The sequence below is a fragment of the Trichosurus vulpecula genome, chromosome 9 (genome assembly GCF_011100635.1).
Source record: "Trichosurus vulpecula isolate mTriVul1 chromosome 9, mTriVul1.pri, whole genome shotgun sequence".
NCBI classification, from domain to species: domain Eukaryota; kingdom Metazoa; phylum Chordata; class Mammalia; order Diprotodontia; family Phalangeridae; genus Trichosurus; species Trichosurus vulpecula.
In genome coordinates this window covers 112,589,528-112,616,316 of record NC_050581.1, presented here as the reverse complement: position 1 = coordinate 112,616,316, position 26,789 = coordinate 112,589,528, and the positions used below count along the sequence as shown (strand labels likewise).

General features: G+C 48.4%; 2 protein-coding genes across 3 annotated transcripts in view; one reads left to right on the top strand and one right to left on the bottom strand.

Moving 5' to 3' along the window:
- PTPN23 (protein tyrosine phosphatase non-receptor type 23) overlaps positions 1-9,984 on the top strand; it is a 43,888-nt gene extending 33,904 nt beyond the window's left edge. The window contains exons 8-25 of the mRNA XM_036738930.1: positions 76-207; positions 340-387; positions 1,361-1,417; positions 1,659-1,717; positions 2,019-2,098; positions 2,752-2,866; positions 3,028-3,093; positions 3,823-3,968; positions 4,466-4,768; positions 4,894-5,048; positions 5,236-5,387; positions 5,549-5,728; positions 5,832-7,689; positions 8,112-8,296; positions 8,412-8,516; positions 8,612-8,750; positions 8,829-8,948; positions 9,047-9,984. Coding sequence (XP_036594825.1) covers positions 76-207; positions 340-387; positions 1,361-1,417; positions 1,659-1,717; positions 2,019-2,098; positions 2,752-2,866; positions 3,028-3,093; positions 3,823-3,968; positions 4,466-4,768; positions 4,894-5,048; positions 5,236-5,387; positions 5,549-5,728; positions 5,832-7,689; positions 8,112-8,296; positions 8,412-8,516; positions 8,612-8,750; positions 8,829-8,948; positions 9,047-9,523 — 4,377 coding nt within the window. The 3' untranslated portion in view covers positions 9,524-9,984. The remainder of the gene's footprint in view (positions 1-75; positions 208-339; positions 388-1,360; positions 1,418-1,658; positions 1,718-2,018; positions 2,099-2,751; positions 2,867-3,027; positions 3,094-3,822; positions 3,969-4,465; positions 4,769-4,893; positions 5,049-5,235; positions 5,388-5,548; positions 5,729-5,831; positions 7,690-8,111; positions 8,297-8,411; positions 8,517-8,611; positions 8,751-8,828; positions 8,949-9,046) is intronic.
- A 909-nt stretch (positions 9,985-10,893) lies between these two features.
- Positions 10,894-26,789, bottom strand: part of LOC118831548 (SREBF chaperone) — a 104,583-nt gene continuing 88,687 nt past the window's right edge. For both annotated transcript variants that reach the window (XM_036738927.1, XM_036738928.1), the window contains exons 4-23: positions 26,368-26,525; positions 23,927-24,147; positions 23,638-23,743; positions 22,966-23,138; positions 22,103-22,229; positions 19,575-19,687; positions 18,859-18,953; positions 18,222-18,320; positions 17,745-17,963; positions 16,070-16,473; positions 15,516-15,707; positions 14,891-15,092; positions 14,549-14,664; positions 13,869-14,385; positions 13,426-13,511; positions 12,885-12,967; positions 12,509-12,675; positions 12,161-12,241; positions 11,717-11,923; positions 10,894-11,528 (exon numbers count right to left, since the gene is read on the bottom strand). In XM_036738927.1, coding sequence (XP_036594822.1) covers positions 11,283-11,528; positions 11,717-11,923; positions 12,161-12,241; positions 12,509-12,675; positions 12,885-12,967; positions 13,426-13,511; positions 13,869-14,385; positions 14,549-14,664; positions 14,891-15,092; positions 15,516-15,707; positions 16,070-16,473; positions 17,745-17,963; positions 18,222-18,320; positions 18,859-18,953; positions 19,575-19,687; positions 22,103-22,229; positions 22,966-23,138; positions 23,638-23,743; positions 23,927-24,147; positions 26,368-26,525 — 3,612 coding nt within the window. In that variant the 3' untranslated portion in view covers positions 10,894-11,282. The remainder of the gene's footprint in view (positions 11,529-11,716; positions 11,924-12,160; positions 12,242-12,508; positions 12,676-12,884; positions 12,968-13,425; positions 13,512-13,868; positions 14,386-14,548; positions 14,665-14,890; positions 15,093-15,515; positions 15,708-16,069; positions 16,474-17,744; positions 17,964-18,221; positions 18,321-18,858; positions 18,954-19,574; positions 19,688-22,102; positions 22,230-22,965; positions 23,139-23,637; positions 23,744-23,926; positions 24,148-26,367; positions 26,526-26,789) is intronic.

The following is a 26,789-nucleotide window of genomic DNA, read 5'->3' as shown; positions in this document are numbered from 1 at the left end:
ATTGATTGAGGCTTTCCTGATGGCCTCTTCCTTTCCCTCCCCACTCCCTGATCAAGCTTTCTTTTCCCCTCCCAGGTGGTGGTTTACTACAAGGAAGCTTGCCGGGCCCTGGAAAACCCCGAGACCGCTTCACTGCTGGGCAAGGTCCAGAAAGACTGGAAGAAATTGGTACAGATGAAGACTTGTTATTTTGCTGCTGTGGCTCATGTAAGGAGCCCTGCCAGCGGCTCTTCCCTTCCCTTCTCCTGCTGTGGGTGGGGAGGATGCAGAGGTGGGGAAGATGAGGCCAGCCCCCAGGCCGGACATCTCCACTGACCTCACAGACTCCTTCTTTTTCAGCTGCACATGGGGAAGCAAGCTGAGGAACAGCAGAAGTTTGGAGAGAGGGTAAATGTGGCTGGCACTGCTGAGGTCGTGAGCTCTGGCTCAGAAATACCCCAGGGGGAGGGATTCACCATCTTCCTAAGGAGGAGGAAACATGCACCGGAAACCTGTACCAAGCCTTGGAGCTTCTTTGCTCTCCCCTGCTCCCCAGTTTCCATTCGTTTTTCTACCCCATTCTCCCCCCACCCCCAATTCTCTCCCAAGTAGATGAGAACGTAGCACTAGGAGCTTAGAAAGCTGAGTTCTAGGATTGGCTATACTATTGACTTGCTCTGTGACACTGGCTCTGGTCTCTTCATCTGTAAAATGGCCATGTTGCTCCCTGCCCTGTCTGCCTCACAGGGTTGAGCTTCTCAGCTCAGATAAGGTAATACTTTTGGGAAGTTCTTGGTAAGCGTTCAGGGCTATGCACGGGCAAAGCATTGTTTCCATCTGGCACTAACCATGGTGCTCAGGGATTCCTGGGGTGGTAACAGCAATGCCAGCTAGTGGACCTGGCATTCAGGGCCCTCCACATTCCCATCTAATCACCTTATACTTCTTAACGTGTTTCTGCTGCCTTAGCCAGACTGGACTCTCGGCCACCTGCTGAGCCTGCCCTGGGCCTGCTCTTTGTCTCCCTGCTCGGAGCACTCGCTTGCAGTTCTGAATTCTTTGCCCTTGCCAGACTAGCTGGGCAGTTTCTTTACCAACATGTGGGGAATGATTTGGGCCCAGTTTATCTTGCTGGGCATTAGGAGGAAATAGGTCTCAACCCGAGAAAAGTCCATATATCTGGGTATGGGCTTAATGCTTAAGCCTAGAGAGAAAGGGAAGCTTTGGGTTCCCTATGGCTAGTTTTGAGATGCTGTCTCTTAGGAGATAATGAGGACATAACATAGGATGGAGTGGGAGGAAGGGGCTCCCTTCTCTTTGCCTTCCCATCCTTCTCTCCCCAACTGTGCTATTAGGAGGCCAACTGTCACTTTCCTTATAGGTAGTCTATTTCCAGAGTGCCCTGGACAAGCTTAATGAAGCCATTAAATTGGCAAAGGTAATATTGGCTTGAGGTCCTACCTACCCTTCTGTTTTTCCCTTCCTCGTCTCATTAGAAGTTTTGATCTTTTGCTAATTTCAGATTACCTTGATTGAGTGCCTTTGTACATAGAGCTTTGTGGGGAGGGGAGAAGGGAAAGTGGAAGGGAGGGCTGGGGACATCTCACTAGGGGCCAGATTTGGCATAATAATGAAGAGCTTTCCCTCTCTTTCTCTCCCTTTTGTCCCTTCCCAAAAAGGGACAACCTGAGACTGTACAGGATGCTCTGCGCTTCACTATGGATGTCATTGGCGGAAAGTAAGTCAGGGTTGAACCACATAAGATGAGAGCCACTGTCACATGTGAAAGTGAAAGGTTAGGGCAGAGGAGGGAGCATTTGGAATGTGGAGTGCTTGAAATGGTCATGTACCCCTTCCCAAGATATAACAGAGAGGAAGGCGGCAGCTGAGCCAGGCCCAGAATTATGGGATCCCCAGGTGGTTCTAGTGAGAGGGGTAGAATTGGTGTGTGGTGACAGGAGCAAGTGAAAAGGAGATGGTGGCAGTGCCTCTGAGGCAGGACATGAACATACTCCTTACCTCCTTTTCTCTCTTCACAGGTTCAATTCAGCTAAGAAAGACAATGACTTCATCTACCATGAGGCTATCCCTGCACTGGATACGCTGCAGCCTGTAAAAGGTGTGGAATGCAGAGGGTGGAGGAGAGAAGACCCAGTGACACCATTTGGGGGAAAACAATTGGGTGCCTAGTGTCAGATTCTTACAGTGAAGGAATAAAGAGCTCTGTGTTTGGAGTTACATTAACAGAAACATTGCATAACAAGGGGAGTGACCATCCCAGTTCCTTCCAGCCTGTTTATACCAGATTGAGTTCTGGGAGCTAAGTTTTAAGAAGAGCATTGACGAATCCTGGCACATGACCAGGATGGTGAGGGAACAAAGGGTTGTGGGAAATGGAGATGTTGCACATCACAACTGGGGATCCTCTTCAGGTATTTGAAAGACTGTCATTAGACTTGTTTGGCTTCTGGACCCCAGAAGTGGGAGAAGTTGCAGAGGGATATTTATGCCTTATATAAGGAAATGTTCCTTATGAAGTCTGAACTGTACAAAAGTGGAATGAGGAATGAGTTCCCCACCATGAGGAAGCTGGGTAACTTCCTACTTGGGTGGGATCCTTCCAGTATAAACCTTTCAGGATCCATTCCCCTCTGAGAATTTATTATTTTATGATCTCTTTACATAAGCAACTGAATTGTTCTTTGCCTAAGTTTCTGCCCCACAGCTTTCTAACTAGTAAAACTTTCCAACTATTTTCTTTCCCTCTGCCAGGAGCCCCCTTGGTGAAGCCCCTTCCTGTGAATCCCACTGACCCAGCTGTCACTGGGCCTGACATTTTTGCTAAGTTGGTGCCTATGGCTGCCCATGAGGCTTCCTCACTGTATAGGTAAGCAGAATGGGGAGAGGCTTGGCTTAAGGTCAGGGGAATGAGCATCTCCTACAAAAGGGTGGGGTCACCTCCAGAGTTAAGCCCCAGTGGATTTGCAATGGGAGGGTGATGGTAGTCCAGACTGTCTCAATTGATTCTTTTACCCTCCCATCCCCTAGTGAGGAGAAGGCCAAGCTGCTTCGTGAGATGATGGCTAAGATTGATGCCAAGAATGAGGTCCTAGAGTAAGTAATGGAGAAATGGGAGGACAAAGTCCAGACCTGCTTCCATCAAGTGCTACAGAATTATTGGGGACATTTTTTGGTTGGAGTTAGCCAGCCAGCATATGAGATTAGAGAGTGGAACCAGAGCTCCTCCAGCAGAGTCCTTGTGGAGATAGAAGCCCAGGGGAGAGAAAATCAGGCCTTTCACAAACAACTCCCCACCCTTATACTTAGCCACTATTACCTATAGCCCACATATATATATATATATATATATATATATATATATCTACAGATATAGATATATATCCTTGCATTCTCACAGAAAGCTTCAGCAACTGAATTTAATTCATGTTTGAATTGAAATGAATTGCAAAAAAGTAAACTGGAGGGGAAAGTTGGCCTAAATTTTCTTGTATGTCACATATCTTGCTCTCCATTCACTCAGCAACTATGTCAGAATTCAGTCTGGCTGGGGAGCTGTGAACAAGCTGGAGGTCAATGGAAAAGTGCCAATAGGGCAGAGGTCCTTTTCCCCTATCTCTGATCCAATGAACCTCAGCTCTCAGCCACCAGCCCCTTCAAAGCTACTCTTTTTCCCTGTAAAACCATTGGGTCAGGGATGGTCTCTTGTTTGTGTCTAGTTGCGCTTACCTCCTTAAGGCCTTGCTGCATGAGGGCCAAGGACAGGTGTGCATTGTGGACTAAGGTGACTCACAACAGTGATCTTCTTGTCATCCCTTGGCACAGCCAGTTCATGGACTCCCTGCAGCTAGACCCAGACACAGTGGATAATCTGGATGCGTATAACCACATCCCACCTGTGCTCATGGAGAAGTGTGCGGCCCTCAGCGTTCGGCCTGACACAGTGAAGAATCTTGTTCAGTCCATGCAGGGTGAGCATCTGTGGGGAAAGGGTGTTTGGGGGGTAGCTTATGGTTGAACCTTCTTCCCTAGGAGCAGCTAGGGTCTGGAGTGTTTCTGGTCAGGTCACTTCCCAAGGGCAGCTGGCATGGTCCAGAGAGTAACAACGGGCAGTCATTGCTCGGGCAAAAGTGAAATATGAGAGGCTTTTTCCTAGGTGTTAGCACCAGAGACAGCCTCAGAGATCATGTAGCTCATTCCACCCTTTTCCCCCTTACTCTCATTTTATATAGGAGGAACCTGAGGTTTCCTTTCTAGTTAAGTGACTTATCCAAGTCATCTGGCTAGGTGGTATTGGAGCTGAAATGTGAACAGTCTTACCATTCCAAATCTTTCTCAATCAAAAGGAGAATAGGATCAAGACCAATAATCTAATAAAAGGCCAGAGCAAGGCTAAGCCCAAGATTTTGGGACTGTGCGGGAGAGGGGTACCTCAGGGGAGTAGGCTTAGTGTCTCTCCCCTTCACAGTGTTGTCAGGAGTCTACACAGATGTAGAGGCTTCCCTGAAGGAGATTAAGGGCCTGCTAGAGGAGGATGAGCTTCTGGAGCAGAAGGTCCAGGAAGTATCTGGGCAGCCAGGAGCCATTCCAGCAGGGGGTCTGGCTGAGGTAAGCAGAGAGTGGGCCAAGTACATGGAAGTGCACGAGAAGGCCTCCTTCACCAACAGTGAGCTGCATCGGGCCATGAACCTGCACATCAGCAACTTACGGCTGCTGAGCGGGCCGCTGGACCAAGTGCGTGCTGCCCTGCCCTCTCCGGCCCTCACTCCTGGTAAGCAGAAAGGCTGGTGTCGTCTGTGGGGCCGAGGGTGATGTACTCATGGGCCTCCCCCAGAGGAGGAGACTGCTTTGGATTCTTTTTGTGATGAAGGAACACTGCTCTTTGCTCCTTCCCAGATGACAAGGCTGTGCTACAGAACCTCAAGCGTATCCTGGCCAAGGTGCAGGAAATGCGGGATCAGCGCCTGTCCTTGGAGCACCAGCTCCGAGAGTTGATCCAGAAGGATGACATCACCACTTCCCTTGTCACCACAGATCGTTCAGAGATGAAGGTGGCATCCTGGGGGTCCCCCAGGGGGAGGTTCTGCTTTGGGGGCTTCTCACTCCCTTAGATGAGAACATGGGAAAAGCTGTGTACAAGGACTGAGGGTTGGGATGGAGGAAGCCCAATGGGCAGCCCTGGTCCTGTTTGGAGAGTTATCTCTCCTGGGTCTCACTCCTCCTCTTCTTCCCTCTCAGAAGCTCTTTGAAGAGCAGCTCAAGAAGTATGACCAGCTCCGTGTGTACCTGGACCAGAACCTGGCTGCCCAGGAGAATGTCCTCAAGGCGCTGACAGAGGCCAACGTGCAGTACGCAGCCGTTCGCCGAGTGCTTACAGAGCTGGAGCACAAGTCAGTGCCCTGGACTACTGCCCTCTTCTCTTCCTGGTCACTCCCAGCCCTGGGGCTTCATTTTTATTTCATGAGGACCCCTCACATTTCTCCAGCCCATGTATTTAGTAGTTACCTTGGGGTGATGCAAGATGCTGGGCTCAACTTTCTCTCTGCCCCAGGTGGAACTCCACCCTGCAAACCTTGGTGGCATCCTATGAGGCCTATGAGGATTTAATGAAGAAGTCCCAAGAGGGAAAAGATTTCTATGCTGATCTGGAGAGTAAGGTGGCTGCTTTGCTGGAACGGGCCAAGGCTGCATGCCAGGCCCGAGAAGCTGCATTCCAGCAGCTCCTCAGCAGGTAAAGCTGGGCCGGAGGACAGTCCTAGTCTTAGAGATAAAATGGAGTGGGGGGAGGGAAGAGTGATCGGGGGACTGATGAGGGCTCTGGACTGACTTCTTAGAGAACTGAAGAAGAAACCTCCACCCCGGCCTACAGCCCCAAAGCCACTACTACCCCGAAAGGAAGAGGGGGAAGCTATAGAGCCTGGGGATCTGCCTGAGGAGCTCCGAAGCTTGCCCCCTGACATGCTGGCCACCCACCTGACTGCCTTTCCTACTGGAACCCTCCCTAGTGATGCCTTTGTGGGAGCTGGAGCTGTTATGCCTTTCCCCCCTGGCCATTTTACTGTCCCTGGGTCCCACTACATTCCCAGCCAAGGTCCCAGCCCCTTCCCCCCAGGTACCTACTCTGGGCCTCCACCTCTGTTACAGCCCTCAGCCCCTCAGCCTACAGGACTGCCCCTGCCAGGCTTGGCTCCAGGGCCCCGCCTCTATCCAGCTCCCACTTATACCCCAGATCCTGGCCTAATTCCTGGCTCATCTCCTCAACGCAGGGTGGTAAGCGGCCACTATGCTCTAGGGCCTCCTGGATCCAGTGGGGGTCCCCCCACAGCACCCCCTCCTCGATTTGTAAGTCCTGAGCTGGCTCCAGGGATCCGTCCTGCCACTACCACAGTGGATAGCATCCAGGCCCCCATCTCTAGCTACACAGCTCCCAGGCCTGGGCCTAACCCAAGCCCAGGCCCCACTAGGCCCTGCTACTCTGCCTCCCATCAGGGACTCCCAACAGTACCTTATCCTTACCCTGTAGGGGTTTGCCAGCCTTTCACCCCCTCCTCAACCCAGCTTCCTTTCCCCCCAGCTCCCCGTGGTGAGTTGCAGCCTCGGCCCCAACCTTATGCCTCCCAAGTGCCCTTTGTACCTCAGCCTCGACCCCCAGCCCCAATCCAGCACCCACCCGTCTTCCCTCCCCAGACTAGGGTTCCTGCTCCCACTGCCCAGCAGCCACCTTTTCCTTTTGTCACCCAGCCTGCTGTCTTGGGGCAGCTCCCACCACCTTTACGTACCCATCTTTACCCACTTCCTTCTCAGGATCCCCTACCCTCCCATTCAGGAGCTTTGCCTTTCCCCACTCCAGCCCCACCTCAGCCTCCCCATACTCCACTCCCTGGAGTTCAGCCCCTTCCCCAAGGCACTTCAGCCATACCCTACTGCCCAGCCCCAGCTTCTAGGCCCCAGGGTCCCCAGGCCCCCTCACTGCCCAGTCAGTTGCCCCCTGGCACCCCATTACCCCTCCGGGGCCCCCCACCCTCCAGCCAACCTTCTCCAAGCCCTCACCCTGTGCCTTCACCAGCCCCATCCCCAGGGCCTGGCCCTGCCACACCACACCCTTCCCAGGCAGAGCCACCGCCATTCCAACGCTGCAACTCGTCCACGGCCGATCTCCTCTCATCCAGCCCCGAGAGCCAGCACGGGGGGTCCCAACCCCCTGGTGGAGGCCAACCTTTGCTCCAGCCCACCAAGGCAGATGCCACAGAGGGCCAGCGGCCCCAAGCCCTGCGGCTGATAGAATGCGACCCTTACGAGCAGCCACAGAGGCTCCAACAACTGCAGGAGGAGCTGGAGGCATTCCGAGAGCTGCTGAGTGGTGGGGCAGGGGCCCTGGATGGAGTATGGCGAGAGCTGCAGGAAGCCCAGGAGCGCGATGCCCGGGGCCGCTCCATCGCCATTGCCCGCTGCTATTCCCTCAAGAACCGGCACCAGGATATCATGCCCTATGACAGTAATCGGGTGGTGCTCCGTTCAGGCAAGGACGATTACATCAATGCCAGCCGCATGGAAGGACTCTCATCCTACTGCCCTCCATTGATAGCCACCCAGGCTCCTCTGCCTGGCACCGCAGCCGACTTCTGGCTCATGGTGCATGAACAGAAAGTGTCCGTCATTGTTATGTTGGTTTCAGAGGCAGAAATGGAAAAGGTGAGGAAAGGGGGTGGACAGTCACTTGGGGAATTTACCTTTGCAGAGGGAGCAATAGAACCGAGTTGTGCCTGTGACCTTTTAGGACAAAGAGCAGAACTGACATTTGAACACAGGTCTTATCTAAGATGGGGTGGCCTTTCTATCCTACCACCCTCTCATTGGTCCAGGCTGATTCTTCTGGACTTTGGAATTCAATCCTTTTCACTCTAGGCTTAAGTTTTTTTGTTATCCTACCCCAACAATATTTTTAGAAGTGTAAAATACAGAGATTGCAAAAGAGACCAATTATATTGAAATATATTTTAATCAAAATACTTTTAAAAACAAATTCGTAGGTGCTAGGTTAAGAACCCTTGACCTTTCTGCTATGGCCAGGGTCAGCTTCTGACAACTCATTCCTCTGTCTTTCTGCCCTACAGCAGAAAGTGGCCAAGTATTTCCCCACGGAGAGGGGCCAACCTCTGGTGCAGGGCCCTCTAAGCCTGGTGCTGAGCAGCGTCCGGACCACAGACACCCACGTGGAACGTGTGCTGAGCCTGCAGTTCAGAGACCAAAGCCTCAAACGCTCTCTCGTACACCTGCACTTCCCCACTTGGCCTGAGCTGTGCGTTTAACCCAAGGGGGCAGAGGGGTGTCGATATGAACCTGAGAGGTCCCCATAGCCACTACCCTTGTACTGGTCCTGGGGCCCCCACTCATTTCTCTCCTCCCCTTTTCAGGGGCCTCCCAGACAGCCCAGGGAACTTGCTTCGCTTTATCCAGGAGGTGCACACCCACTACCTGCATCAGCGGCCTCTGCACACACCCATTGTAGTGCACTGCAGGTACTGGCCAGAGTGGCTGGGGGAGAGCGGTGTCTGGGCATTCTCTTGGGGAACTCGTGCTCACCCCCCTTCCTTTCCTTTTCCTGCTCTCACAGTTCTGGCGTAGGCCGCACTGGAGCCTTTGCACTGCTATACGCTGCTGTGCAGGAAGTAGAAGCTGGCAACGGGATTCCTGCCCTGACGCAGCTGGTCCGGCAGATGCGGCAACAGCGGAAGCACATGTTACAAGAGAAGGTAGGGCTAGAGAGGGAGGGTGAGCTGGGCTGCTGAGTTTAAGGTGATCCCTTGAACTGAAGTCACTGTTCTCTTCAGCTGCACCTCCGATTTTGTCATGAAGCAGTGTTGAGACACGTAGAGCAGGTGCTCCAGCGTCATGGGGTGGCACCCCCTTCTGCCTGCAGACCCCTTGCTAACTCCAGTGTGGCCCAGAAGGTAGAGGAAGGCTGGAAGGGTAGGGAGGGCAGGAATGGGGGAGATGGAGTAGCAGAGGGTAGATGGAGTCCCTGAGTCTCTTCTCTCTCCTTCCTCAGGCATATCTGCCACAGGACCCCCAGGACCTGGTGCTGGGTGCGGACATGCCCATCAGTTCCATCCAAGCTACCATTGCCAAGCTTAGCATCCGGCCCCAAGTAGGCGGGCAAGAGCCCCCTCCTCCAGCCTTTCCTAGTCCTGCTGAGCCTCTTAGTCCTACCACACCTAACCTCCTGGAGCTCACCAGTCCCCCTTCACCTTCTCCTCCTTCCTCCCCCCAGCCAGAAATTCCTGAGCCTAAGGAGGAGAGCCAGGTACCTGCAGCACCTAGTCCTGGGCCTTCTACTTCTTCTCTAGAGCTACTGGCCTCCCTGACTCCTGAGGCCTTTTCCCTGGACAGCTCCCTGCGGGGGAAGCAACGCATGAGCAAGCAGAGCTTCCTGCAGGCTCATAATGGGCAGGGACTGCGGGGCACTGGCCCAAGTGATGACCCTCTCAGCCTTTTGGACCCACTCTGGACCCTGAATAAGACATGAATTGGACCTAGAGGCATGGATATCCAATGGCTTCTAACTCCCTACACTACATGTTTTCCTTTAAACCTGCTAAGTCCCTAATCCAAAATCTGAGCTGCCTCTCTTCTGGAACAGGGAAATACTTCCCACGCCTTCCTGGGGCCCTCAAGGAGGAAGGCGCTGGAGGTTTGCCGAAGGGCCAGGGTAGAGGAACAACTCGGGAGAAGTCAAAGCCCACCTCTTCCCCAACACTTCTTGTTGCCTTTAGCCCTGGTCTAGTGGAAGTCCTTCTCCTAGGATGGTCATTTCTCTTGACTGCATGGAGCTGCTGACCTGACTTCAGCACTCACCTCTTGCCCTTCACTAACTGGACCTGACTCTTAGGGGCAGACCATGAACAAAGTAGCCATTCTCTTACTTGGGACCTGAATTTTTTTTTCAGCTCTTTGCTACTAAAATAAACCAACCTATATGCAGCTGCTGCTTGTGCTTCCCTTCTCTCCTTCTGCCCTTGATAATCTACTTTCTCCTCGGCTTAGAAAGTGCCCAAGGCCACCTACATGGCTATGTGATAGCGAGATAAGGTTGTGTATAGATAGCCCAGTCTTTGACTTTAAGTTGTGTTTTCCTTCACACTTGGCTTGATGTTGGGAGATTTAGTGTGGGCGTTTTTCCTCGCTGTTAAGTAACTTGGGGGAGAAGGCGTTTAGGAGCTGGAATCCAATGAATATTCTTCCTTAAAACTTTCTAGTCCCTGGCACAAAGCCAAGCCCTTAGTGCTGGTCCATAGCTCTGCCAGTGATTTTCTTGTGTAGGACTAAATGGTTTGGAACCAATATTCTGTTAGCCTTGAGGGATTACTGATGGCAACTAAAGTAAAGGAGCAGAGTCTGTAGGGCAGGGCCCCATGTAAATGTTCAGAACTGCCTCTTTCAGCACAAGTGACAAAGGCACACATGCCCACCCGCCCTAGTGAGGCCAAAGAGCCTCTTCATATCTTCAATAATACCCTCCACAGTAAGCTAACCTGAACTCCACTAAGACTCCTACTCTTCCTTCCTCTACTTTCTTATGTGGGTCAATCATGCAGCCACACTCACCCATTCTACCTGCCTTCCCCGCCAGTACAACCACACTATTCAAACCAGCCTCCCCGCAGAAGGCAGTTTTATGGTGGACTAAAGCAATACAGCTTTTTCTCCCTCTTCAGGAGTGTGAATACCACACCAAAGACCTCTTGTGCTAACTAGGCCTGGCCACACTTAATGGGTTTATTAATAATGCTACCCACCACTTATTTTCTTCAAGGTGGGCACAGGGAAAGAAAGTAGTAACAGAAACATAATTATGTACCCTTATAGGGCATAGATGGAGGTAGCTCATGGTGGTTATATATTACATGATTTAAAAAAGTTTATTTAAGAGAGGGAACTGGCAAGATGGGAAGACACTGAAAAATCCCAAGGGCAAACCCAGCCAACCCTATTCTCTCCTTCACCCTCAGGTACTACAGCTTTGGTCCCACTAAAGGGGAAAGGGAGAGCCAGAGATGCCAGGCAGAAGGAACACTCCCTATGCCTAGCACAGGGTCCACCAGTTAACAGGACACATAGTGCCCTTACTGGGATAGGAGCTTACCAACAGCTGTCCTCCCCAACCACCAGAAAGGTGGACAATTCCCTTCCTGCTCCAAGCCTGGTCACCACTATTGGGTCACCTCCAGTCCAGGCCTGCTACGAAGACTCTGGAGAGGGTGCTCAGGCCCAGTATTAACCCTGGTTCAGTCCAGCTTCTCCAACACGGAGGGCACATATACCAGGCTCAGCTCACTGCCGAAGTTGCAGACAATGGCTGCGTTGTCCAGCACAAGAATCTGGCGGGCTGGCTGTGCCTCGCTGCTTTTGCCCAGGTAGACAGTTTGCAGCAGGTCCCCATAGTTGAGATCCCAGAAGGAGACACATCCCTGGCCTCCAGTAACCAGCAAGTTGTCTGAGATGACACCCAGGCTGGCCCCACACCCCATGTCCTAAGGAAGTTGAGGGGAACAAGTGTTACAGATACTGTAGTTCGTAGTATATAGGTACTACCTTCCTGTCCCACCCAATATGGGGGTCTTGAGTCTTCTTTTATAACCCATTTGCCCTTAAAATGGGAGCGGGACAAGATAAAAACACCACCCCATGCCCTTCCGCCTTGCCTTTCCTCTCTTCTCACCTGCTGAATTGAGTAGAGTTTGATGCCAGTGCTTCGGTCCCAGATGCTAATTAGGTCATCTAGGCCACTGCTGATGATACAGGAGGTGGTACAGGTGAGCGAGGTCACATCTCCACGATGTGCAAACATATGGCTTACTCGACTACCTGTCAGAACATCCCAAAGGCAGATGGCTCCATCCTGCCCCCCACTGGCCAGCACCATTGTCTGAGAGAATGGAGATGGAAAAACTTAGGTTATTGTAGGGTCTCAGAACTTGATAACTCATCTCTATTGAAATCTGAATCAAGATCAGGAAGAGAATAGGGTTAGTGTGGAAGCCTCACCCACAGGCAGAATCATGTGCAGTCAGCCAAATGTGGCTAAGGTCCATTCCACCCTCCCCCACCCAAGGGCTCTTGGCCCTGTCTTAGCTCTTCCCTAGGGGCTCATACTGGATCTCACCTGGTCAATGTACACAGCTGTAATGGCTCCTGAATGGCCCTGCAGGGTGAAGAGGCAGCACGAGTCCTCCAGCCTATACACCTGAGACATGAAGCACATCAGAGCTCTGACTCCCACCCTGATTTTTCAAAGCTCACCCTGTCTCTGTGTGTCTGTCTCTCTCTCTCTCTATATATATATATATCCCACTTGTTCATATATAAAAAGGTCCTCTGGAGGTCAATTGTGGCTCCAATAGAGATTTCACCACCTTCAGCCAAGAAATCCTTGTTAATGGGTCTCCATTCCCTCCACTCTTGCTCCCTACCCTCCTCCTCAAGACAGCCCAAGCTTCCAAAGGATACTCACTCTCAGAGTGTGGTCCTGGCTCCCAGTCACGACACGACCAGCAGCAGCTTTTAGGGCAGTTATAGGTTTCTGGTGGGCACAGGACACTGTGTGGGTGAGGTGGCATACGACAGTATCACTGTTGCTGTACACTGGGGATGAGGGAGCACTGCCCCGGCCTGGAGTCCCTGGGGAAAACCAGCTCAAAGTGAGCAGAAACCCAAAGTAGAAAGGAAGTCATCTTTTCCCACACCCACTAACACCAGCTAGAGAGTTAACCCAGTTCCCATCACTCCTACTCCTCCCCACCCTCAGGGAGGTCAGGGTGAAAAAGTTGCTATAAATCAGTCTCACTTTCCATAGAATCTTCTCTTGACCCACCCTATCCCCTCTTTACCTCGAAACTGCAAATGGCTGAGGACCGTATGAGTCTCTAAGGAGAAGAAATCGAGGGACCCATTGAGCCGGGCAGCCACAATCCTGAAACAGAATAGTAATGCCTGCAGCCTTTAGGAGGGAAGGGGGGGGGGGGGGCGGGATATATATGCTAGAAGCTGGGTATAAGGCCCAAGGGGACCTCACAATAGTAATTAGGGAAGGCGTGTTCCAATCCTGCCCCCAGGTACCCATAAGACCAAGGATGAGAGCTTCCAAGGCCCCTAGATACAGTTCAACCCTCTCATTTTACAGTTGAGAAAACTTAGACCCAGGGAGATTAAATAAGGTACCTTACCCAGCTTGTAAGGGTGTAAGGCAGGTCTCACAGCCAGGTCTTTATCTACATGGACCCTCCCTTAAACTCCCCTTTTCCCTCTCAAAAGACCTCGATACTCTCTACTGGGTTAAGACTCACAGTGCTATCTGTTGTACCTTTGACCCAGATGCCCCTTCTGCAGAGGGGTCCAAGAGCCATCCTGGCCCAGGAAACACATCCTCACCTCTTGTTCAGGAACACAAGGGCAGTGATGCCTGAGGAGACCTCCTCGTTGCTGCAGCGAAGGGTGCCCTCGATGGCGTCCCACACCTGTAACCCAGAGGCCATGAGGACCCTGCTCAGTGAGGGACAGCCCCACCTGACTTCCTGCCTGGAAAGGACAGACTTAGGTCCTCCCTCCCAGCCACTATGGGAAAGAGCAGGACTCGCCCTCCTTTGATGGAAGTGGGTGGATTTAAATTGAGCCTGTCTAGAGTCCTTGATTCTCTACCTAGTGCTACTGGTTGGGGACCTGGGGTTCCTATCCCTCCTCTGGCCCCCACCCCAGCCAATCCCATTTGGGAATGAGTCAAGAAAGTCAAAGCCTGGCCCTTTGTCCTCAAGGCTCACTCATCAAAACACAGTGTCCCTTTCCTCTGTCCTCAACTCGCCGCCTGACCTCCCCACCTCCAGCCTGCCATTGCTGCGCCCGGCCACGATGAGGTTCCCCTGCAGGTCCAGGCTCCAGACGGAGCTCTCTGTGTCGGGAGTCCAAGTAGGGACGGGTGACCCCTTCTCGAGATGTGAGCAGGCTTCATCCTCAGGGCCATGGAATGAAGAAACTGGGGATGGGGGTCCTAGGGCTGGTAAGGGAATAGGGCCCAGCCCCTCCTCTTGGTATACCCGCTGCACCAATCGGCTGAAATCATAGCCAGGGGGGTCATGGGGTCGTTTACAGCCAGCGCGGTGTCTTGGCTCAGGCTGGGAAGGCTCTAAAGGTGGGGGTTGGGGCTGCTCAGTAAAGTTGGTGTCAATGAGGCAGGTCAGGTCAGGCTGGTCACCAAAGAGTGGAGGCTGTGGCGGACCCAGGAGGCGCCGCAGCTGGGAGTTGTCTCCAAGTTCCTCAGGGCTTCCTTTTCCCCCATCTGATAGCTGCTCCCAGCTCTCTTGGGAATCAAACACACCACCACTGTCCCTTCGAAGCCTAGTAAGTAGAGAAAGGAAGGTGCCAGGATAGGAATGTGTTTGGGGATGGAAAAGGGGTTAGAAGGAAAAGGATCTCATGCCAATGTTTAGAGCTAAGTAGCAGGTGAAGAAAGGAACTAACCTTTGAAGCCAGGAAGAAGGGATAAGAGAAGGAATCATACCCTTGCTTGGGGATCAGGGTAAGGCAGTCCCCAGTCTGTGCATCCCACACCCGGATCTGTCCTACTAGGCAGCAGCTCACCAGAAGCATCCCATCACTTGCGAGGCACTCAATGTCCTGCCAGGTGAAGAGAATCCAGCTTACCCCAAGGGAAGGGATGCATGGCCATCTCCTGGCATCGAGTGACCTGTGATGGGATCTGTCCTTGTTCAACCTGAAGATCCCCAACTGTCCTCCCACTTCACGGGGGGTGTGGGTGGGAGGGGGTGGGGAGCAACAAGAGACACGGGGGAACCAGAAAGGACTCTGCAGGGGACAAAACCAGCTCATTCCCAATTCTTACCATGAGATGCCCTCGAAGGACAAGAGGAATGATCTCTGTCTCAGGTGGAGAGTATCCATAGTCATCACAGGGTAGGTCCCCACGCTTTCGACGGCCATGGGAGGACCCATGCTGTCCATAGTTCTTGGGGCAGAGCACTCGATAGAGGCAGAAGAGCAAAAGCACCAACAAGATACCAGAAGCCAGACCTAACGCGGCTACCCTGTGGGCACGGCATGTAGATGGTACTCAGTGGGATCAGCTCCAGTCAACCCCAATACCCACACCCTAGAAACTACATGAGAAACTACCCACCTCCCAATTATTACCCTAGAAACCCAAATAAGGTAGAAATGGGACAGGAAACTAGTGGTTAGGAGCACCTACACCCTAGACCAGGGGTGGGGAACCTGCGGCCTTGAGGCTACATGTGGCCCTCTAGGTCCTCAAGTGCAGCCCTTTGAATCCAAACTTCACAGATCCTTTTGGCTGCACTTGAGGACCTAGAAGGCCATATGCAGCCTCAAGGCCGCAGGTTCCCCACCGCTGCTAGACAGTGTATGATCAGGTAACCAATTTCTCACACTTCTCTAACCCTTTTGATACTTCTGGTCCAGCCAAAGACAGTGGGGGTAGCAGCCCTTACTTGTAGAGAGTGACATCTCCATGGACCTGGGTCCTACTAGGACCTTCAAATGCCTTCCCTTGGCCCTCCCCCTGGGCAGTTCCAGAGCTGGAGGGTTTGAGGGGCCAGTAATGTTGAGCCTCCTGTTGGTGCTGAACCTCTTGTGGGTTCAAGTAGAGGGTGACAGGAATCACTGGAAGTAGGCTGATGTACCTATGAGGAAGCAAAGCAGAAAGATGATGAGGCCAGATGAAAAGCCTTCCTTGGCTATCCAATCTGTACCAAGAACAGCCAGGTGCCCTGACATGAGGAGGAGACAATGCAATGCCTCATAACTGACCCTCATGAAGAGGCAATCAAGAACCCAGCTCTCAGCTCAGGGGCAAAGGGGCTGGGGAAAAATCCTAAACTTTTTTCCCCATAGCTTTTCCAAGCACCAGCAGTCCATGCACCTCTCTTGGGGAATTTAGTAATACTTATCAAAAAGCTTCCTGCTAAAATGAATCATGTTCTAAGAACAGTGTCCTGAAGCCACCCCCTCTACTCACTTAGCTCTCCTCCTTTGCTACACTCACCTCTTAGCCAGAGTGATATTGTAGTAACTGAAAAGGGATGGCCAATGGCGAAAGGACAGTTTCCTCCAGAGCTCTTCATCTTCTGGTCCCCATGTCACCTCTGGGGCAGGGCCTGTGTCCAGCAGGCTGCCATGAGGAGCCCCGTCCAGATGGTCCTGGGGCTCCCGAACATCAGGCGATTCCCAAGGCAGTGTCTGATTCTCTGCTAGCTTAGAAGCATCCGGTGGGAAGATGGAGAAGGTACTCTTGGGGTCACCTGCGGGCAGCACCCCGCCTGGCACAGGCATCGGGGGCAGTCCTGCCTCACCCAAGGGGCTCTGCTCTGTCACCTGGGCTGTCAAATAAGTGCGTAGCCCAGCAGGGTCCGTATACACCAAGATGCCAATCCAGATCACAGTGCCAACCTGCAAGCGGCAGGGATGAGATCAATAAACTCACACTAATGCCTCCAAAAACTTTGGCCCTGTGAATTTTGCTGATGGGGTGATGGGGAGGGGATAATCTCTCAGGTAATGTGCTATGTGAACTGACAATCAGTTCACAAAGTTCAGGCTGGGGGAAAAAACTCCCCATCCTCCCCTTCTTTGCACCTTTAAGGCCATCTGATTACTAACCATTTCCCCCAAGTTGAGAACATGTATTTGGTCTTGTGCTGTGCCCCTCTCCCCAAATGCCACCTAAAATCCCAGGACCTGAGTCATACTAGAATGGGATGTTCACTAGGCTCGATGCTATTCTCTCCAGCTTCCAGTTCCCTTGACATCTTCCCTCTGTACCCCCCATACTCAACACTGGTCTAGAATCAGTGCTTGTCCCAGCACTGAGGGTCAGAAGGTTGAAATCCTTCAGGCTACTTCAGAGAACAAATGACCCCAGTTTCTATTAGACTAAGACCCATTTCCAGGAAAATGTCTATTGGGAACCAAGTCTCGAGGTCAAAACTGTTGTCCAACTGGTGAGCCACTCACTGACAGAATCTCTCACACCACTAACAAACCCACTCTTTCCACCTCTCCTTATTTCTTTTAATGCTGTAACAGCCTCCCATGCTTGCTACAACTAGAAATCAGTCTCATTCTGTCTCAAGCAGGCAGAAAGAGCCCACTCAGGAGATCTCCTAGGAAGTTGAAGAGAGAGGGACAGAAGACCTCTTGGACTAGAATGGATAAGAAAACAAGGACTCCACCGCTGCTATTTCCCCAATCTTCCCTCAATCTTTTCCCGGATCATGGAGCCGGCCTTCAAGGGGCATGCTGCACTGATAGCAGCCCATCAAAGGGGGAGCTACCGAGGAGGAGATCAGAGGGACTTTGGTACTTCAGCAGGTGGGGATGAAGCTCCTACACCTTAGACCAGGGCTGTCCAAAATGTGGTCTACAGTGCCATTTATGCGGCCTGCCTAAATGCTTTAGTAAATGAAGCTGAGCTACCACAGAGCTCTCACTAAAATGGCAAATCAAAATATATTGTCTGTTGGTTGGACAGCCCTGACCTAGGTAGCTTCCTTCTGAAAAGTTGCCAAACTCAAGTTGTCCTAAGCTCATAACTTTGGAAGAGGAAGGGACTTTGGAGGTCATTTAGTCCAATATATTGTCTATTGTTTCAATAAAAACCTAAGTTGGACAGCCCTGTCTTATACATAGGGGAAAATAACCAGGGGATTGGGCAGGGGTACCATGATTAGTCTCTGGGCCAGCCGGGTCCGGGCCAAGAAATAGATGACGCGTAACCTCTTGGGGAGACGCAGATTTCTAAAGGATGATGGCTGTAGGGTGATTGTGTGTGGTGTTGAGGGTCGCATGGCCAACTGCCGCTCGTATCGGTGGCCCCGTCCTGCAGGTTTTGCCGGGTGCAGGCAGACTTCTGGGGGCAATCGTTTATTTAGATCAGCCAGCTGCAGGTAAAAATAAGACCTGAGTTCAAGATCTTATTCCTTCCTTTTTGAGGTACAGCCCTCAGTCCTTACCACCCTAGGCAAATACCAACATCCAAGTAGCCACATGCACACACTTTCCAATGTCAACAGGCCTATATGTCTTCTAAGATTGCAAAATCTAGGCAATAAGCTACATGGACACTATGGACCCTGACCCCACCATGAAAATTAGGGGCTTGGGGGGTAGGGGGAATAGAAATTAGTCCTCTCTCCTACCTCCATTCGACGAATGTCAATAGACAGAACAGTGGTAAAGAAGAGCATCTGCAGAAAGAAGTCAGAGACAAGGCCCACCACGGCAAAGAGACAAAATTCCTGGGGATAAAGCAACACATGATAAGCAGGTCATGATGACCCTTACATAGGAGTCACTCTGTGCCTCACAGCTTTTTCTGCTGAACCCCCTAAATCTGTCCTATCCCCCAGTTCCTAGTTCAGATCTTCAGTTCAATAAATCAGTAAACATTTATTAAGCACCTACTATGTGTCAGGCACTCTGCAAAGCAATAGGGATACAGAAAGAGTTCAAAGAGGAGTCTTCCTTCAAATGAGGCTCTCTTTCTCTTCATGGGTTCAGAAAGCAGGCTAGGGTACAGCAGGCCTCAGGCACCCACTTTGCCTTGGGACTTCCCAGCCTTTAAAACTCAGTGGCCTAATAATTCCAAGCAAGGCATATCCTGACAGTGTGAACCAACACATGCCTGGTTCCAGCTCCTCTGTAAGCTACCTCCCACAGAGTAAAGAACAGAAAGCTCTTCCAAAAGGCTCAGTGCTAAGGTAGAGATGACAAATTGATGCACTAGGCTGTACTACATTCCAGGAGCTAGGGTGCTAGGGCAAACACAGCCCCTACCTGAATAGCAGGAACCAGGGTGAAGTATCCAATGAGGATGATGCCCAGTTCTGTGGCCATGTTCTTCATGATAGACCAACTCTCATTGCTTAAGCCTAGAGACAATATAGACAAAGCAGTGAAAACAGAATAGACTGGGGGGCGGGGGTGCCACAAGGTCTAGCTCTAACTACACCTAGGTCACATCATTACCTCTGTACCTTAGTTTCCACCCTTAATTTCTGGAATTTCTATAGCTAGCATTTCATGTCTTTCAAAGCACTTCAATATAAAATCTATCATTTGGTTCTCACAACAACCCAGAAACAATTAAAGCAATACTTTTCCCATCTCAAAGCGGGGGAAACTGAGGCTCAGGTGAAAGAATTTGCCCCAAATCTCACAACTCTATAAATGTAAAAGTCCCATCACAAACACTACTCCATTCCCACGACTTGATGTTTCCATTCTTCCCCCACCTAACTCCTGGCAAAGAAAGGGGACAGAAAGGTGGACAGAGAATAGGAAGAATGCCTTCTTCTTACGGGGTGGGAAGGAGGGTGAGAAGTTCTGCAGTTTATGATGTCCTAATGCTCCCCTAACACAGCACCAATGATCCACATGTGCTATGGTAAGCCACCACTGCCTTTTCCCTTCCTCATTTCAGGACTTTATAATCAAGTTGCAGGTTCTTTCCCACAGTTCAAATACACAACATTCCTCCTCAACTCTGTTACCTTGAGCAATCCGCAGCTTCACTTCAAGATCTACCGGAGTAGATACAACTGACTTTGTGAGAACCAGCACATTCTCCAATCCAATGACCACCACCAGATAGGGGAAAATCTCTCTGGGGAAAGAGAAGGATGCCAAGTCAAAGTTTGGATCCCTACTGCCTGAAATAAAATGAATAACTATTGTGAATACCACCGAATACATTCCTATCACTCACACTTGAGATACTAACAATAGCCACCTACTACTCTAAATCTCATGCTGTCTCTGTTAGACTGCAGTCTAGATTTCTAACCTTTTGCATAGTCTAGTAAGGTATTTTTTCATGGATGACAGGTCCAAAACAAATGCTTCTACATCCCACTCTTGGAATCAACAGGCCTTATTTTACACAGACCTCTAGAGGTTGGCAACTTAAGACTCTTTCCATAGATAAAATAAGCAAAACTCTCTCTCTTTAACAAAGTAGGACATAATTAACACAAAATGAACTGCCATAATCAGCAATATCATTTATATAGCGCCTACTCCCTATCACTAGCCTTAGATTTTATAATAGGAGCTTTGGTTCAAGTCTATCAAGTGGACAATGGTTGGATGACACCACTTTAAGTTTCTGCTTGAAATTTTTATTTACATTTGCCGTCCAAAGTGTTTGACCTGAGTAAGGGATCCTGGTTCTATAAGAAAAAAATCTGAAAGAAGTCTTTTGGGTTACCCTAAACCACTATCAGCAGTAACAGAATTCTAGAATAGTAAAAAGTCCAAGAGACCTTCATTATCCAAGGATAACTGAAACCAGAAAATGGCTTCTTAAAGGGGAGACCAACACAAAATGGAGACCAACGTTATATAGCAAATGGCAGGGAGAAAGATTTTATTGGGACTTTATCTTGTGGAATGATGAAACTAAAACTCATAAAAATAAGCTTATTTGACTTTACTTTGGTTATAACTGTAACAGTAATTCCTAGAATGAACAGAGAACGAATCAAGTGCAATATTTTATATCCTCCACCCTCCTTTTAACTTTCACAGCATGACTATAAAAAAAGTCATTGAAGAAAAGGCCAAGAAGATTTGAGGACCTCATCAATTTCCATAAGGACCTTGCTTAATCCTTTGCTATTCGAATAATTCTACTGAAATCAAGGCAGAGGGAAACTAACAAAACTATGAGAGACTAACTGATTAAGACATTGGCTTATCAGGGATAGACATTATTGTTAAATACATAGGGATGTTTGAGTGGGGACTATTTTTAGAAATGGTCAATTCATTAGTGAATATTTTCTTATTAAAATTATTTTCTGCTTTTCTTACCAGTTGGGGCAGGGGGGGTAAAGTGGGGTAGGTGGGAGAGTTTGGCATAGTGACCATAAAGTCAGAAAGACAGACCTATCTTCAAATCCAGTCCCTTGAAACACAGTGGCTGGGCAGGCACTCAATTTGATCTGCATTGGTATAGGGAGTTTCCTTAATCGATATTCCCTACACCAATTGAATCACAGGTCCAGACCAAAACAAAACTGAAACCTTGGAGACTTAGATAATGAGGGTCCTTCTATTTTATGAAAAATCAAATTATGCCTAAACAGAAGCTCTGGATGAGTCAGTATTAATACAACCACCTTTTATAGAACTTAAAAATTTATTTATAGAACTTACAAAAAATTTGCCAAGAATTTTATGCATCATTTGGTTTGTTCTTTACAACACAGCTGAAGACAATCATGAAGAAGAAACTAAGGCTTTCCTAGAGGAAGTAGAGCAGAATTCAAACCCAACACTTTCCATCAGGACATTCCTGCCTTTCCAAGTAAGGCAAAGAGAAAGGAGAAACTAAGAATGAGGAGATCAAAAAGAAAATTCTTTCTGGCTAATAAAATATGTGTATTTGAGTGGCTGGAGTTTAGGGTTCCCTCCTCTGCTGTATGTCACTGTATCTTTACAATTCGTTTTTCAGCCACACTTGGAGAAAGGAAACACAAGCCAAGAAGAGAGGACTGGAAAACACAAACAGAAACAAAAAAAACGAGGAATCTTCCTGAGGAGCCTGAATAGCTGAGACACTGAGTGAAAAGACTAATAATGAATTTTAAGCAAGAAGCATCAGCCTGGGATGTTTTGACAACAAGTTTCTGAAATTGTCCTGAAGTTTTAGGACAAACCAGTGTGAAGGGCTTTGATCACACACTGAGAGGTAAGTTGATAAAATAAAAGTTAAAGATAAGTGAGAAAAAATTAATATATTATAACTAGGCGGTTATTTTCTTTAAAAAGAAAACTTCCTCCTAAAAAATTATTTGATTTCTAGGTTAGAATTCTTAAATGGTTTTAAAATTAAGAGTGGAAGTACATAGCTATATCAAATGGGTAATTTTGTCTTTGAGAAAAACATTCAGCCTCCTGTTACAAAATTAAACATTTCGGACCACGAAAGCTTCAAAAGAAGCAGGACAGACAGTGCATTGAGGTGATTACTGTACCATTTCAGGCTAAGCTGGCCAACCCACGCCATGGGACTCACCCGCCATTGAGAGTTGGTGTCAGGCCAAAGAGTGTACAAAGCCCCACAGACATGAGTAGAGAGCTGAGGACAGTCACCACTGCTGCCAGCGCCAATCCCCATTTCGATTTCACCATGTCTATCTTCCCTAAAAAGGAGAAGATAGAGAGAGATGTCCCCTCATCAAAAGGAAGACGCATGACTTGTTATCTGTTCCCCAGTTTTCCCCTTTTACTTGACTAGCTGAGACTCCCCCAGTGTAAGGCCCTTTTGCTTGAACATAGAGAAAAAATCCAAGAGACACAGGTGAAATAAATTTACCAATCAGGTGAATGGAAAGGGTAAATCTTTGGGGGGGGGGGGCAGGGCAATTGGGGTTAAGTGACCTGCCCAAGGTCCCATAGCCAGTACACGTGTCAAGTGTCTGAGGCCACATTTGAACTCAGGTTCTCCTGACCCCAGGGCTGGTGCTCTACACACTGCACCACCTAGCTGCCCCTAAGGGTAAATCATTTTTACATTTGAACTCAGAATGCTATATTTTGGACAGGATTTCTCCAAAGAGGCAATTCTGCCTATACAAGACCCAAAATGCAGTGCTTAGAGAGACACCTCTGTTCCAATGGACCATCAAAGACTCATAAAATGACAAAAAAGGCAAGGATACTATGACCCTAATACAGCCCCCCTCCCTCTATGAAGAAGAAAACGTAAGTTCCAGAGAGGTGATGACTTACCCAAAGATGGGCATACATAATTTTTTCTATCACCACCTGGGTACAGGAAGACCCCTGCCCATAAAAACACTCAGGCCTAAGAAGTGAGTTGAGAAATAGTCCCAAATAATATTACTAGGTTAGCCCCTAAACCCATCTCGGACCTACTTGTAGAGAAGTAAATGTAGGCAAAGAGGATGATGTAGGTGGTGACGAGGGGGATGAGCTCAGCAATGCCAATTTCTTCCTTGAAATGTACATGCACCAGATTCTCCTCCCGAAGACTACAGTTGGGGCTAGGGTGCAACAGCTTTAGTCGGGCCCGAAGGCTATTCAGATACCTGGTCATAGAGACGGGAGGAGAGAACAGGGTACAGTTGTTCCCTTCTGCCCAAAGGCAGCCTCTGGGAGGAGAGGTGCAGTGAGGGCCTCTTTTATGTATTAGGAAAGAGACATACTAAGTTTGAACTCTGGGCTCAATTTCAGATGCCTCCCTCCTCCCCTTTTAGGTCCCCTTTTTCTCACCCCTTCAACCCCATACAATTATCTAGGCCTTGCTTATAACTAATTCTTTAGCTAATCCCCACTAAACTGTTAGCACATAAGACTCTTAGTATTACCCTTCCCAAGAGTACCTGGTATTATATAGAGGGCTCTTTAAGACTGAAAAACCTTCAAAACTCAAAAGAACAAACCACCTGTACCATCTATAACAGTAAAATTTCAGGCATAGTGACAGAAAAGGAGGAGGACACAACACCATATACGGGGGCTACCTACTTGAAAAAATGGCCCTGCTAGTCCCTGATGACCACTGATTCCAAACACTGGCAGGCTTACCTGGAATGGTAATTCTGGAAGACCAGGGTAATGGTATAAGACACCATCCTCTTCCTAGTGTATAGGTTCACTCCACTATATTTTCCTGGTACTCCAAACAATAAGTCTATAAACATATACAGAAAAGTAAACAAGTCACCAAGGATCAACATCTAGGCGTCATTCAGTGATGTGTCTGACACAAAGTATGAACGCCCTGCTCTGACCCCGCCCATTCTAAAAGCAATGTGGAGCCCAAGGAGCCATCTAACAGGGGACTAAATAGGGCAAGGCAAAGGCTTGTGTGTACCTTTGAGGGTTGCAGAAGTCTGGAGGGTCTTTGGTTCATGTTGATAGATGGTTTTGATAATATCAGGGTCAGCGTTGAAGCGCTCCTGATCATTCTGCCAGAAGTTTCCAGGTGACAACAGGAGGCAGCCATGCTCAGGAAGCAAATTCCTAAGTTTCTTTAGGCCTGGCAGGAGATCAGTCACTTGCAGGCACACTTCCTCTAGGCTCTTGGTCCCAGAGCTATCCAGGAAAAAAGTACAAAACAAGCCATTGTCCTCTACCATTATGGACCAGAGATATCACATCTATCAAATCTCACTGGGTTCCAAATGGCAGAATCTGGTAATTCACTATATTGTTCTCCCCAATTCCAATATAGCCAGAGAATGGGAAAATCAGTTACTAGGACATGAAATAGTAACTAGTATTTCCCACATCATTTTATACTAGAGTATTTCTTTAGGAGCTGTTAAGGCCCATCCACACTGAAAGGAGAAACAGGAAATTAAGAAAGAACACAAAATAAACTTCTGTCTTAAATCCCTATCTAGACAGGATGGGAGGCTATCTACCCAGGCATTGAACCTAACAAGTCTAAGTTAAAAGCTCTGCAATGCTTCAAAGGTCCAATATCTGGTACTGCCAACTCAACTTTCTGGACTATTTCTCTTTCCCACTGGGAAAAGAGGTAATTCCAGGGGAAAAAAACCTAATTCTTCCTTGAAATGTACATGCACCAGATTCTCCTCCCGAAGACTACAGTTGGGGCTAGGGTGCAACAGCTTTAGTCGGGCCCGAAGGCTATTCAGATACCTGGTCATAGAGACGGGAGGAGAGAACAGGGTACAGTTGTTCCCTTCTGCCCAAAGGCAGCCTCTGGTTATTAAAATAACCTTTTAAAAGCATGCTACATACAAGACATTATGTAAGATACAAAAATGGCAGCAGGGACTGCATCTTGTTCAAGGTGCTTACATTCTAAACTGGACTGCCGCAGAATTAATGAAATGGTGCAACTAGTTTAAAAAATTGAAAACAAAGGCAAAAAAAAAAAAAAGACAGAGGCAGCATGATGGAGTGGAAAGAGCACTGGATACAAATAAAAGAATTTGTGTTCAACTCTTGGTTCTACTACACTGTGGGACCTTAGGCAATCTCCACTCTGGGCATTAGTTTCTTTATCTGTAAAATGAGGCTAAACTCAATGACCTCTAAGGTCGTTCTAGATGAAATGCCATAATCTTATGAATTCTGTTTTTGTTTACGAGACTTTTAACAAATCATTTCCCTTCTCTGAACCTATAAAAATGGGGAGGCGGATTAAATGAGCTCTTAGGTCCTTTCCAGTTCTAACACCTATGATCCTATAACTGAAGATGGGAAACTCTAAATACACTGTCCAAAAAAAATCTGCACATACATATTACTTATTAGTGGGTCTTGTCCCATCTTATTTGAATTAAATAATACATTAAGAACCTAATTGGGTTTTCTTTCACACAAAAGTAATGCTATATGTCCAAGAGTTTATGGGTCCCGAGCAACATCAATTTAGGTTAGCAAGTGAAACAATCTAATAGGAGGTTGTAGTGAGAAATTTAGCTAGTTTTGATCCCTGAAATTTCCAGTTAAGAACTGGACAGTAGGAAGTCAAACGAATAATTAAGAAATTTAAAATTTCCATATTTAAGAAAACCACTATTTGGCCTGGGAGCAGAGAAAGTTGGTCTATGAAAAGAATCTTTAATATAACTGATAGACAAGGTTCCTGAGACCTGTGGTTGGGTTTCAGTAGCACAGTATCATTATTTATGACATGCTTAATCCACAGATAACGCTGATTCATCCATTTTTAGATTTCTCATGACTCACAAGTGCTATACACAACACATTGCACACAACAGACCCTTAAAGGAGGATATTATCTTCAAAGCACAACAGAAAGAATACAAGTTCTGAACTATCAGCCTTCAGCAGAGGTGTCAAAATGAAGGCCATCAGAGCAAAAGAGCCAGATTAAAAGGTAGCTGGAAAATATTTAACAAAATAAATTAAAACACAATACAACAGATATAATGTTAAGTTGTGATTCATTTCTATTTGAGTTTGACACCACTGTTCTAGAAGGATTTTTATGGATTGTTCCTAAAGCTGTATGTCCCCCAAAAAGAAGCATAAATCACCTGAGAGTCACCTGCATCAAAGTCAGATTGGGCAGACATGGGATTGAGATGCAGCTGACACCACATGCTATTAACTACTACAAGAATTCAAAGGAAAATTTAATCTATGAATGGGCAAGCAATTTTATAAGGCTACTGTTCTTTTTGTTCCTATGAATTGATTGGCTTACCTAATTAGGGGAAGAGACGCCAGCTTAATCATAACATTCATAGGCGAGGAACAATGTTAGCAAATCTACTGCTAAAAGGACCCAAACCCTCAATTACTTCACCATACCTGTCTCTCAGCACATGGTTTCGGACCTCTTCTACCAGCTGGAATACCCGGGAGAGAGGTGAACGGAACACATCCACTGCCAGCAAGTTCTTGTGCCAGGGGGAAACAGTGGATTTCACAAATATCTGTTGGATATAGGCCACTGGAGCTCCCACATACTGCCAAGGAAATGGAGAAGAAGGGAAAAAGAAATTAACTCAGCATACTAAGGAGCTGCATAGGTCTAAATAAATCTGACAAATTTTACTGAGAGACTACTCTACAAAAAGCACTGCTTTAAGTACTATGGAATATAGAAGAGACAATTTTTTAAAATGCTCCTTTCTTTTAAGAGCTTATAAGTTAGCTTGAGGAGATAACAAAAGACATACACGGTACAGTCAGATAACAAAACAAGGTGATACAATTATTAAATACACAAA